The 13,401-nt window shown below is 39.6% G+C and overlaps 1 protein-coding gene across 1 annotated transcript in view; it reads right to left on the reverse strand.

Moving 5' to 3' along the window:
• Positions 1-613: 613 nt before the first annotated feature.
• LOC123864847 overlaps positions 614-13,401 on the reverse strand; it is a 100,330-nt gene continuing 87,542 nt past the window's right edge. The window contains exons 4-7 of the mRNA XM_045905549.1: positions 7,373-7,495; positions 6,751-6,888; positions 6,205-6,319; positions 614-5,864 (exon numbers count right to left, since the gene is read on the reverse strand). Of these exons, the coding sequence (XP_045761505.1) occupies positions 5,816-5,864; positions 6,205-6,319; positions 6,751-6,888; positions 7,373-7,495 (425 nt within the window). The 3' untranslated portion in view covers positions 614-5,815. The remainder of the gene's footprint in view (positions 5,865-6,204; positions 6,320-6,750; positions 6,889-7,372; positions 7,496-13,401) is intronic.

Consider the following 13,401-nt stretch of genomic DNA (forward strand, 5'->3'; position numbering starts at 1 on the left):
ATCATTTAACTTAAATAAAAGAAAGTTTAATTATTATTAAACTCGAGCTCTACTGGTACTATTTGAAACTACTGAAAGCTTCGAGCGTTGGGAGAGAGAGCTTTGCTTACGTGTTTGTACTACGTAGTTCTTGAGCTTTTCGCTAGATGGTGTTGTAATGAAAGTTTAAATCACAGGTTTATATGTACCGTGTACCTAAACGTTGATTGTTTTATTGTAACATCGTTTATTACTGGTACGTTTTCTTTGTATTATCATTTTTGAAAGATCGGAATTACTTCATTTTTTGCAGTACGAATAATAATAATCATCTTATCCTACAGTAAAATAAGTAATTTTCAAAATCTCCTGATTAAAATTACTAGCAATATTTATGACTTACGTTATTATTTGAAATTCTAACTTATTTTCCTTTCACACCTGCCCGATTCATATCGCTTTTTATTTATTTACTTATGATTGCGGAGTTCATAATAGCAATTTTCCGTTAAAAAAAGTACCTCCTAGTGAACGGCTAAAAATAAAATAGTCCAAGAGCTGGTCGAAGAAAGCTCAACAAAATGTTTACAGGGATATTTGGGATGTTAATAACAAGTCAATAACATACGAACAATAAGCCAAAAATGTTTAATGTCATATCGATAAATTTACATTGCGTTTATCGTTAACACCAAAATCTGGACACCCACGGCACGCGGCGTGGCGCGCCTTCGACTAAACGAGTAAAAATTCACCTAAAAAAATCTTCGCTAAAATTAAGTATTACATAAGTAATTATTACATAGAATACGTTCGGATAGACTGCTCAATTTGCGGTTGGCGGTGCGGTGCGGTATTTGATTTATTCTATCTTTTCTGCACTTCATAGGCCCTTTGGCTAATTCAATAGCACAGTCTCTAAACAAGTCTAAATTTAGTGCTATCCTTTTCTGCACGGAGCATTATGAAAGGGATATCAATACATTAAGATGTTCCATTTTAGTTTAATTTAGTTTTCGTTTTTTTTAGATGGTACACAACAAAATTAGCTACAATATCGGGTTGGATTTCAATTAGAGCTCAATAAATTTAATTATTAAAAAATTTCAGAAATTAAAGTCTTCATAAACATCAGTGACAAATGTTCTGAAAATTATGTACACAGTTCAAAATGGTACGGGCAAAGCTGTGCAATCTCGTTTGTTTTTAAAGATTTTGCGACAGTTTGGTGACCACTTGGTTTTAATTTGCCAACCCTTTATCCCAATTATATTAGTAAACCATCCAAAAATAAAAATATAATCAATATAATAGCTTTGTTATATTTATTTTACTAAACAGCATTTAGTACTGCATTAAAAATTATATTTATTAGTTAATTTCTATTAGATATCAAAACGTAAAACAATGCAATGTTTATGGAAGATAGAATATAAGGTCGAGGTCACACCGCACCGCAAAGCGCTCGGCTCGCACCGCAAGGCTCGCGTAACACCGCCGAGCTGCATGATATGTGCGTGCCCTGCAACGCTTATAGCGACTGCTCTGTCGCGTCGCGCTGTCACCGACAACAGTGGTCAAGGATATGTGAAACTGCTGTACCATGACTATATTGAAACTTAAGGGATGATTATACTAAGTTCAGGCTACGTATAGTCTTTTAATTTAAGGCCTGAGGCGTGGTGTAAAGGTAAAATGCGTAATATCCATAAAACATGAAATATTGTTGTTAGAAAGACCAAGGCTCATCGATGATACATCAATGTTAAACGACGTATTGGCTGACTTGGTAGGCATTGGTTGACTTTGGCAATTGTCCGTCCATGTTACGGCCTGCATACTGCACATTACCCATAAATCATCCAAAAACTTGCATTATTAGAAATTACTCTGTAGGTATTTTTCAATGTGAATTTAACGTCATGGTACAGCAGAAGTGAGTGACGCCTGCACGGTTAGGTGTTTATCGGAAATATCGCTTATTAACCGTAATTATTATACTCCTACAATTTTATCTTATTTATTATAAAAAGAGTGATCCAAATATACATTGAACATCAGCTTCACAATGAGATATGTATATCACTATAAAATTTATTGTTAAATTTATTGCGACAACTTAGTCATAAATAATAATACATCTTTATTTTGTTCACTACATAACAGCATATGCATAGCATGGTCCGACTACAGTTCGAAACAAATAGGTACATTCGTCACATGTGATATGATCTACAATATTTGCAGTACAGTGAATGACATGATGATAACTTTAGTTACAAAAGTTTAAATGTAATTCTATTACTTAGAATTATTTTATTAATTTTTATCAAACATTAACAGCAGTGATAAAAAAATTATAAATAAAGTATCCATACATAATATCATATAGATCATTATTAATAATATAATTTTGTTTATGGAGATAGATTTTATTAATATTTTTTGGTACTGTATAATTAGCTACACACGCTACTCGCTATCCAATGAACGTATACAAATAACATTACAAACTGGATACAATTACATCACTAGATGATTATACAATTTCATTGGATAGAACTTCTGTTAAACTATCACTCGCATAAATATACTTAGGTCTACCGAAACGCGTACATTCAAACTTGAGTAAGAAAGATCATGTCCATGTTACAATTCGTAGACGAAGCTACGTGTTACGCGTTCTAAACTTTTGTTACGCGTAACACGCGTCACGCGTACTAACCGTAACATCCACGAGCAAAACACGCAGACGACACCTTACGGGCGCGGCGCGACAGAAACTGCCATCTTAAACCTCGATTATAATAATAAAAACTGACTCTCCTCTCTATACGGTTCGACCACAAGTCAAAATAGTATCTTAGAAATGCAGCTCCACGTAGATTTTAACTTATAAGTTAAACACGATAGTTTAAAAGGAACACTCGCGGCAGAACCGATGACTTACTCTTTAAAGTTAAATGTTTCCGACAGATATGTGAAGGTTCCGTTCTTTAGACTGATCTAATAGCTGCAGAGCAAATGGTAAATTTTCAGGAGGTGCTTCATAAAAGCTTTAAGTTTGTATTGGCAATACTTGAGTATGGAAACAAAAATGTAGCTGGTTGGTTAGGTTGGTAAGCCTTATTATATTCTGCTTAAGAAGAATGGGGAAACCATCCTGTTAACTATTACACTTTAAACGATGCGTACAAATTACAAATACACTTGTTAAGTCCAGGTTATTAATTTTTAATGAATTCCTCAAAGACAAAATTACATGGAAGCAACCATTCACATCCAGCTACCCACAATATATGTGACAAGTCGTTACCTTAATAATATAACTAAACATGGTAACGTTTAGTGTTTTGAAAAGAAGTAATTACTGAATTTCTTGTCGGCTCTTCTCATTTGAATCTGCTGTCTGGATTGGTACCGGTTGGTTCATAAATACCACAGACTGGCCTACAAGATATAAAAATATTATTTCTCAATTTTCAAACTTTAGCTTTATCAAGCACCCCCCTTAAATTTGCCACGAGTTGTCAGCCTATAAATAATATAAGTAAGAGTATTATACATTATACACTCACCATTATCACTACCTATAATATTTCAAACATGCGATTAACAGGCATAGTTTGGGTGATCCCAAAGACCAAACATTATTGTACATTATAGCTCGAGAGACAGTAACGTGGACTGCTTAGTTGCTTAAACAATGCTCACGACCTTAATTTTAATCTTAACATTCTGAATTATTGTTTTATTGAAGTAGATAATATTCTCATTGTAATAGTATGACCGGTTTAAAGTTTTCTAAGTCAAAATTATCTGTCGATTAATATCCAGCTTAAACACTGATATGTAATTCTTTGAGTATCACACCGTCTAACAAATCTTTACCTTCATTCTTCATAACTTCTTTACTTTCAAAGCTTATATTATTGTAAATTCACCACGCATCAATCTACCTAGCAAATTTTGACTTAAAACATCAATAACGCTAAAGGCTGTTTTACGCCAGGAAAATACAAAGTGACGATGAAGCATGCCCGACGACCACATGCTACAATAATAATTTAAAACATAGCAAGAATCGCACTGTAGTATTTTAATTTTACATGACGATATTGTCGCGGCATAACGTATTGTCGCATGCACAAAGGCAGCAAAATTCATATTTCTATTTGTGCCTTGTCACATAGTACCGGTGTAAAACAGCCTTATGTCAACATGATTTCAATGAACATTGGAGTCACAACAACTGTACAAAATGTTCTGAGAGCTTATTCGTTATGTCATTGAAATCGTAACACACTAAAAATATTTGACTTACATCTTATCAGATCTTATAGATAGGTACATTAATATTTTTTCAAAGTTTGACGTCTCAAAATGGACTTCACACATAGTTACGTTTTTAATATCACAAAGAATCAGAACCCTCTAGTTTGATGCCAATGTTCATGATTATACAGCATCAGTCGAAAGGTCGGAGTGTAGTGGTGGAACGGTAGTGGCAGTGAGGTATTTAACTGAGCTCTATAAAGCACACTTTGACTTCACTCGGACTTAAGACAGATTTAAAACGAGACAGATTTATGTTGAAAAATAAATCTGTCCCTTTTTAACTCAGTCATAAACTTGAGCAAAGTCAAAGTAGGTACGCTTTATAGATCTCAGCCTTAGGGCCTGTTTCACAATCTCCAGATAAACTTTATCTACCAAATAAATTTAATGTTTTGACAGTTTTTGTACTGGGAATCTGTCAAAATGTCAAATTTATCCGTTAGATAAAGTTTATCTGGTGATTGTGAAATAGGCCCCTAATCAAGTACCTGGTCATAATACGTTACTGTTATAATTTCATCGACCTACATTATCTCAAAATTGTCGTTCTTATTATTCTTTTTTTTTTATTTGACAACAATCGTTCGAACAGCATTTTTGCGCGGTCAAACATTTTGTTGTTGTATAGAGGACACCTATTCGACATCAATTTGTTTGATCGCGGTTTCGTTCGAACGAAATTCGTATGAATTTGCGATGATCACGTATTCGCGTCCTATTCTTATAATTAAAATACTCGTATTAAGAGCGATGAAATCACACAGCACGTAATATAGTCACCAGCTCTTCGACTATTTGTGTCGTGTGTTAAGGGCCGGACACACTCATATGACGCTATCTCACGTTACGTCACACCCGTCGCCACATGTGTTAAGTCAAACCTAATCGTAGTATTTTGTATGATCTGATAAAAGTTTAAAATATTACACCGAATATCCGACGAACAAGTCCAAGTCAGGTCAAAGTTTAAAGTGTTTGAAGGCTTTTTTCTCACTGCCTATGTAATTAATTAACTGTACACTGAAATTATTACTAAGCCAGAGAGACATTATAAACACCTGAAAACTCCTCACGTAAGGTGTGTTGTTGATAGTGAATACTACGATTTCATTTAACAGCGTCAGCTGACACTGGAATACATAGTCAAGGTAGGGGCTTCTTGGGGACCATTCAGACGACATGATTGTGTCTTGTACAACCATAATGCTATATTAATGCGTTAAGGTTGTGTATGACATCTGGATGGGCCCCTAAAGAGCCTCTATCTTGACACATTAGTCTTCCAGTGCTAGTCGCGTGACGTCACGTAATATGGGAGGTCTGCAGAAAGTGTTGCCGGCTGTGCTGCCGCCTTAGCACAAGATTATACATCTCATGCTAAGAGCAGTGTTAGTGGTAGGTGTAGTTGGGAGCGGTAGGGGGCCGGTACGGCGCCCCCGCCCTGCGGGCCCGACCGGGCCGCCTCAGACGAACCACTCGTCCTTGTGCGGGGCGCCGCTCAGCGCTGCGCCCGCGCCCGCAGGCGGCCCGGGCGCGCCGCCCTGTACCTGCGCACAAGGAAAATTATTTTATATGGCATAAATAATTACGCATAAAAATAACCGAAACGGGAGTCGGGTCCTGCCCTTTTAGAGGTTCGTACATAATTTATGCATAACATAAGTAATTATTATTTTGGGTATAAGAAATATTTCATTTCCGAGCTTAGACATCGCAACAAACCGTGAAAGAAACCCTCAAAAAATGTTCATTTGTTTTGGTCACAGCTTACAAACTACTTTATGAATTGTTGTTTTCAGTATTTAGCCGCCGTCCGCGCCGTTGCTGCTTGCCATTTGTCGCACTGCAACACGACACAACTGACAGCATCTGTCAGTAAGTACGTACCCGCGCGGGCCCGCAGGGTGCGCCCAGTTTCCCGGCAGCCGTGTGGCGGGCGAGGCGGCGGGGTTGCCTTGCTTGCCGCCGCCGCCCGCGCCGTTGCTGCTCGCCATCTGTTGCACTGCAACACGACACAACATTATTGCAGAACATAATATTGTCTCTCACCTAATATGCTGTAGTTTTATAAACTACCTATGTTTATACAAAAGGGACAATAATTTGAATGTTGAAAAGAGCTTTTGACCCAATGGGTCGCGTCCCGAAAGTTTCGAGTTCTAGTGCTTACAGAAACTAGAAAAACGACAGACATCCTGAAAGTACATCGACTTTTGGGGCCAAATCGGATGATGGGAATAAATTGGTTAAAAAATAGGAACCCTTAGCCTTTCCCAAAGCAGCAGGCCTAGACATGAGTGTAACTTTCTTTCAGTCGGTTTTCAATTCGTATGCGCTACGTCCAGCCTAGCTGTTTCAACCTTACTAGTAGCGCACGGTCTAATAACATAACCCTCAGTTTATTTGGACTTCTAGATTATAGAAATGACTTACAATGTAGATGCGTGCGCCTGGTGGGCGCTCTGCTTCTGCAGTAGCAGCACAGCGTCAGCAGCACAACCAGCGCCAGCAGCGCCGCTGCGCCCACGACTATCGCTATCCAGGTGCTGTTGCCGCCGCTGCCTCCGCTCTCTGGAAACAGAACCATGGCATATTTGAAAACCATCATCATCATGATCAACCCACTAGCGAGCCCACTGGTGGGTTGATCGTGATGATGATTGTCAGCCCACTACTGAGTACGAGTCTCCTCTCAGAATGGGAAGGGCTTACACCATAGTCCACCACGCTAGCCCAGTGCGAATAGGTAGACATGCCACGGCTTCGAAAATATTATGGAGAACTTCCACACAACTCAGAAGAATATATCAACGTTTCGTCGATGCATAAGTATAGCTGTATTTTTCAAATCTTCATATTATTTCCTTTTTTTTACAACAGCATTCACTCCAATATTCCTCTATCTTTGCTGTTCTTTATCTGGTCCTTTATTTCTTTGTATCAACAACATGTATACGCTGTTGTTGCCTGGATGAGAAGAAAATGCCGGGAGAAAAGCCAGAGACCACGGTGCTTACACCTGAACTCTTTGCACTATGTTCTGAGAGGAACTCACCAGGGCAGAGGGCGGCGGTGTCCTCGTCAGATCCATCGGCGCAATGGTCCACGCCATCGCACGTCAGGTCCGCACTCACGCAGAACTCACGCTGCTTACATCTGAACTCTTTACATCCATGTTCTGAAATGAAACAAAAAACAGGATTTAAGAAGAAAAATTGCATAAAAACATGAGAAGACAGACGGTAGACCGAACAAAAGTCGTCCATTTACTCCGATAACTAACAAAGTGGTGCAATGTGTAAAAGAACCTACAGCTACACATGAATATAATGTTAGGTACCATCACTTCCCATCAGGTGTGATCGAGGTCAAGCCAGAGCCTACAGAGAATACTTTAAAAAAATGTTATAACTAAAAGTTCTTCTGGCGTGGTTGGTTAAAAACATTAGACTCGAAGTGCAAAAGCCTACAAAAAATTCTCACTGAAGTTTCGATGGTAGAGATTTTCAGCGACATATTTTTGAGCATTTTTTGCAGAGAACTTTTAATTCGCGCCTCTTTCAAAACGTCCGGAATGATCGACGCGCGCTGTTGGATCGTCACAATCGTTTGATGGATCGTTAGTGCGCGTCATTGTTTCGCGAAACGCCATCATGGCCGTCGTTGCGTCATACCACGTCGGCAGTTTTTACTTTAAACTAGCTGATGTACGCGACTACGTCTAGGTGTCTTCAGGTTTTTAAAGAATTCTGAGGGAACTCTTTGATTTTCCGGGACAATAAATGCCTATGTCATTCCCTGTGACAAGCAATCTCGGTACCAACTTTCGTCAAAAGTAGATGAACAGATGGGTCGTAAAAATCTAGCAGACAGATAGACAGGTATACGTACATTCATATTTCAGGATAAAAAAATCGTATTTAACTAAATAGCCTGTAAACAACTATCCTTCTGGTGTAGTTGGGTAAAAAGTAGACTTGCAACGAATAGTATATTCGGCAGTATACCGAATACCGAATATTCGGCGAGGCCCCTGACCGAATAGCCGAATATTCGGCAAAAGTATTCGGCCGGATTTTAGCGCCAAAAACTTGTACAGACGTGTTTGTTTCGCGCTCCTTTGTTTTGTTCTAGCATACTCATCGCTCTGAAGTTGGGATGGTCTACGAGAAAAAAAGAAGTTAACTACTTCCTAAAAATGCAGAAAAGTTAGTCTTTCTGCACCATAACCTTCCCCTTCTAAAGGGGTTTGGGTAACTTTGTATGGAGCAGTGGTGCCTTTTTTTTTTGTTGTGGCCACTGATGGTATTTGTGTTATTTTATAGTGCTACTTTAAACATTGTAATGATAGTAAATAAAGTTGCTCTAAGTGACATCGGGGCTGAGATATTTGAATTTGAAAAATTAAACTTGAAGCATGAAACCAGATGTCAAATGCACTTTCTAACTGAATAATATCTTTAAATATGTAGATATGACAATGCATAGGATGTATAAAGATAAAATGACCTTATTTTGAGCTAAAAAAACCCCCACTTGATGGACAAACGACATCAAACGAGCCACAGGGAGCCACTGGCTTCGGTTGGCGCAAGCCCGTAACGTGTGGAAGTCCCTACAAGAAACTTATATGAAGCAGTGACCTCTATTGGTTGATAATGATGATGATGATGATGAGAGTATGTAGTCCCTATGATCTCCAGGTTATATACCTAAACAAAGTACATTATTCTCAAGGAATGATGGGGCTGAATTCGGGACTTAAAACTTCGAGCATTTGCCCACCGTTCACTGACCGTAGGTAGACGAACCCTGCGCTGTGATTGGCTGAGTTATAAACGCGATGCGCCTCCATTTGTATTTTGGGAGAAGTTCTATGGACAGTCCTAAACCACTACACAAAAGCCTGTTGAAGATTTGGCTAGAGATCCCAGAGCCAAATTGACTCGACGCTACACCGAAGATGTCCCGGACGTCAGCCTATATGAGATTAGTATGGCTCTCAAGCAACTCAAGAACAACAAGGCACCAGGTGATGATGGAATCACAGCAGAACTCCTGAAAACAGATGGAAAACCATTACATAGGTCTTCCAGCGCTTGTATAGTCCTGCCATCCACGAGGGCATAACGCCAGAGGCATGGCACAGATGCGTAGTGGTTCTGTTCTTTAAAAAGGGAGATACTACCTTGTTAAAGAATTAAAGACCCATATCCCTGCTAAGCCATGTCTATAAGTTGTTCTCGAAAGTCATCACGAATCGTCTCGCTCGTAGGTTTCCAGCCTTCCGAACAAGCCGTATTCCGAATAGGCTTCAGTACCATAGATCACACCCACACCGTTACGGGCTAACGGCAGGTTATACAGAATACCGTAAGAGGATATCGAACCATAACTTAGAGGCATCCTGTGTTTTGGCTGGGACCCCACCATGGGAACTGGACGCTATGACTCTGGCTTGTGTGTACCAGAGTAGGGTGGATGCCCGTTGACTGGTGGAACACCCGTGCGACGGAAGTAGATGGGTCGCAGCTATTAGTGCAGATCGAGTTCCTTTTCCATTGGCAGAGGTGGCTCGAGTCACCCACAGCCGGTCACAAGACTATTGAGGCTATCCGTTCTACCCTCGAGGAGTGGATGAAGAGGAAGCACGGACCACTCACGTTTCACCTTGTACAGGTTCTTACGAGGTTTGGGTGCTTTGGGAAATACCTGGGCAAGGTGGTGTGAAGAGAGCCCAGAGAGGATTGTCACCATCGTGGTAGTGCTTCAGACACGGCACAGTATACGCTGTCTAAGTGCCCGGCGTAAGCGGAGCCGCGCCAATCGCTGGTGGAAATTATGGGGCAAGACGTCGTGGCCAAATCCATGGTGGACAGTGAGAGGGCTTGAAAACCGATGGTCTCCTACAGCGCGGAAGTAATGACACAGAAGGAGGCAGTAGAGAGGTTGAGAGTGGAAGCCAAAAACTCTCATCCCATGCACCGCAGGAGAATCGGGCGCAGGCAAGCTGTGCATGACCGTCGCTTGAATAAGATCTCTAGGTAATAGGCACGGAGAGTTTGTTACTCGTGGAAGAGTATGTCCTTGAGTTGGAAGGCAAGCCTTTGTTCCCGGCGAGCCTTAAACTGTGCGTTAGGGATCCCTTTTAGTCCCAGAGAGAGGCCTGCTTTGGCGGGTGCCGTTAGCTAGGTTGCAGTTGAATAAATTCCTTTCCCTTTGCCCAGCAACAACGGACGAGATGGAAAACCGTGGGGTTTTAGTCGATAAGCGTCCGAAATAACCACTCTTACCTCTCCAAGCGCAGTATTATCCATGAGGATTTTCCTATGTAAGAAAAGGTTATACAGAAGACTGAAGATCATAATCGACCACTTTGCTTACCATTTGCGGACTATGAGAAAGCCTTCGATTCAGTGGAAACTAAGGCTGTATTGAGGTTGCCACAGAGATGTCCGATCGGCTACTAATATATCCAAGTGCTGAAGTGTTTGCACGAATAGGCCACCATTATATCAGTTCGTATACCAGATTACGAGGCTTATCCAATTGCAACAGGGAGAAGTAATCTTCCCGAAGCTCTTTTCCGCTTCTTTGGAAGAAGTCTTTAAGCTTCTGGGTTGGAACAGGCTTGACATTGACAAAATGACATTAACGACCTCAGCAGAATTTCTCTGCTGAGGTCGTCTGAATGGTCTAAAAATAAACGGGAGGAGGACGAAAATCATGTCCAATGCTCTTGTCTCGTCCAGTAATTGTTAAGAGCTCTGCAAATTGTAGATAAGTATGTATACCTAAGACGAACAATCGCGCTATGTATATCAAGGCTGGAGAAAGAGTTTGCTAAACATGTTGTGAAGCTGAAGTGGGGGTCCCAACTTCCCAAGATGCGACCTCCGGCGTCGGAAGACCCTCTCTCCCCCCTCAACCCCGCCACTAAGTGTACAGACGACATCAAACAAGTCATAGGGAGCCTCTGGATTCGGGTGGCGCTAAACCGTGGCGCGTGGAAGTCCTAACAAGAGACCAATGTCCAGCAGTGGGCGTTTATCGGTTGATAATGATGATGATGATGATGCATTTTGGTGTGGGCATTGCTTGTGAGTTAAAAAAAAGCATTTTTTACTACTTTTAATGCGAACAATTACAAAAAGACATTGGGTGTAATCAATGGAATTAAACATATTGAAGATGGAATATCTCAGCCCCGATGTGATTTAGCCAAATGTATTATATAACATTTTTTGTTTGTTTTTTGCTGCTCTGTTATAAAATACCAGTTTTATCAGTGGCCGCAATCCTAAAAAAAGGCACCAATTTTACCCAAACCCCTTTAGATTATGAAAATAATTCAAATGGATAGAAAAATTCTTAACTTGTTTAATACAGAAAATGATTAAATTATGTACCTGTTTTATGTACCAATGACTACTTAATAAATGATTATAAAAGAAATGAGAACAGTGGCGGTCTTAGGGGGTGGCGAACGGGGCAATCGCCCGGGGCCTCGCTCTTGCAGGGGCCTCGCGCAACAACCCAAGCAAATTATAAAAAATATACATTTTTTAAACATATTTTTTAATTAAAACTTTTGATTCTGCTCTTTAATTACTTATTAAGATTATTAAATAGCGGTAAATTAAAATAAAGTTAGTTAACTAATTCATCGCTCGGGCAATCCCCGTATTTTATTTCGTTCGTCAGTTCTTGTCACCTTAGAATTATTTTGCTTGTAGTATGAGTTACAAAATTGTTACTGGTAAGGTTTTGGGGGTTCAAACTCCCAGACAAAGAAAGCTTAAAATAGACTAATTCTCGAATTCCTTCAGGCTTAAAATGTTGAATTCGTAAAATGTTGAATTTGCAAAATGTTGAATTTCGGAGTTGCTAAATGTTAAATCCCAAAATGTTGGATTCGCAAAATGTTGAATTTGAATTCCCAAAATTAAATGTTGAATCTTAAAAGTAAGCTTTTAATTCGCATATGCTTATACGTAATTCACAAAAAAAAAACCGGCCAATTGTGAGTCGGACTCGCGCACCGAGGCGAGGGTTCCATACTCGGGTATTTTTTTCTGATATTTTGCACGATAAATCAAATATTTCAACATTCACACAACAAATTCAACATTATAAGAATTCAACATTTTAGAAATTCAACATTTTGGACCTGAAGGCTCGAATTTAACTTTCTCTTATTTAAATATATCGAAAATTTTGCGCTCGCTTCGCTCGCGCTTTTGTATTGTATTAATTGATGCCCGAAACTTCGTTCCCATCGATTCGGGTTTTAAAAAACGTCGTGGAAACTCGGGATAAAGTATCTGTGCGCAACCTATCTCTGAATTATACCAAATTTTAGCTAAGAAGATGGGCCCTGAAAAGGACTTTGGCTTATATTAATATGGTTTTTTTTTGTAAATAATATATCAAAAATTTCGCGCTCGCTTCGCTCGCGCTTTTATTGTATATTATTTGATACCCGGAACTTAATCCACATGGTAAGTTTTTGAAAATCCCCCTAGGAACTCTTTGTCTTTCCGGGATAAAAAACATGAGTAAAGTAGAGTGAGGTGCTTTGAAACATAAAATTTTGTTATGGCTGAGCTCGTTTATATTTCTCTTTTTTATCTGTATTAAACAAAAAAGTTGCGCTCGCTACAAATCTTTCAATTTTATTGAATACTAGTTGACCGGCCCCAGCTTCGCACAGGGAGCCTATCTATTCCATAGACAAAATATGGGTGGTATTATGGAACAGGTAGACTCCCCGTGCGAAGCCGGGGCGGGTCAACTAGTTATGACTAAGAGTCTACTTTCTACTAAGCTATTATACTGATCGCGATCGTTATGCTGTTACCCGTTGAGGAGTTCCAGCCTCTATTTCCGAAACTGTTCAACAGATCTTCACCAACTTTACATGGTACCAACCTGACAGTACTATACCTTTGTAAACAAAAGAATTGTGAAAATCGGTTTAAATTTGACGGAGTTATTGAGTAAAATCGATAAAAAGTTTGATCCTGTATCTCGAAGAATCCTTAATTTTTTTGGAATGAAAACTACCCTATATATTAACCCGGA

This window comes from Maniola jurtina, chromosome 1 (assembly GCF_905333055.1).
Source record: "Maniola jurtina chromosome 1, ilManJurt1.1, whole genome shotgun sequence".
NCBI lineage: Eukaryota > Metazoa > Arthropoda > Insecta > Lepidoptera > Nymphalidae > Maniola > Maniola jurtina.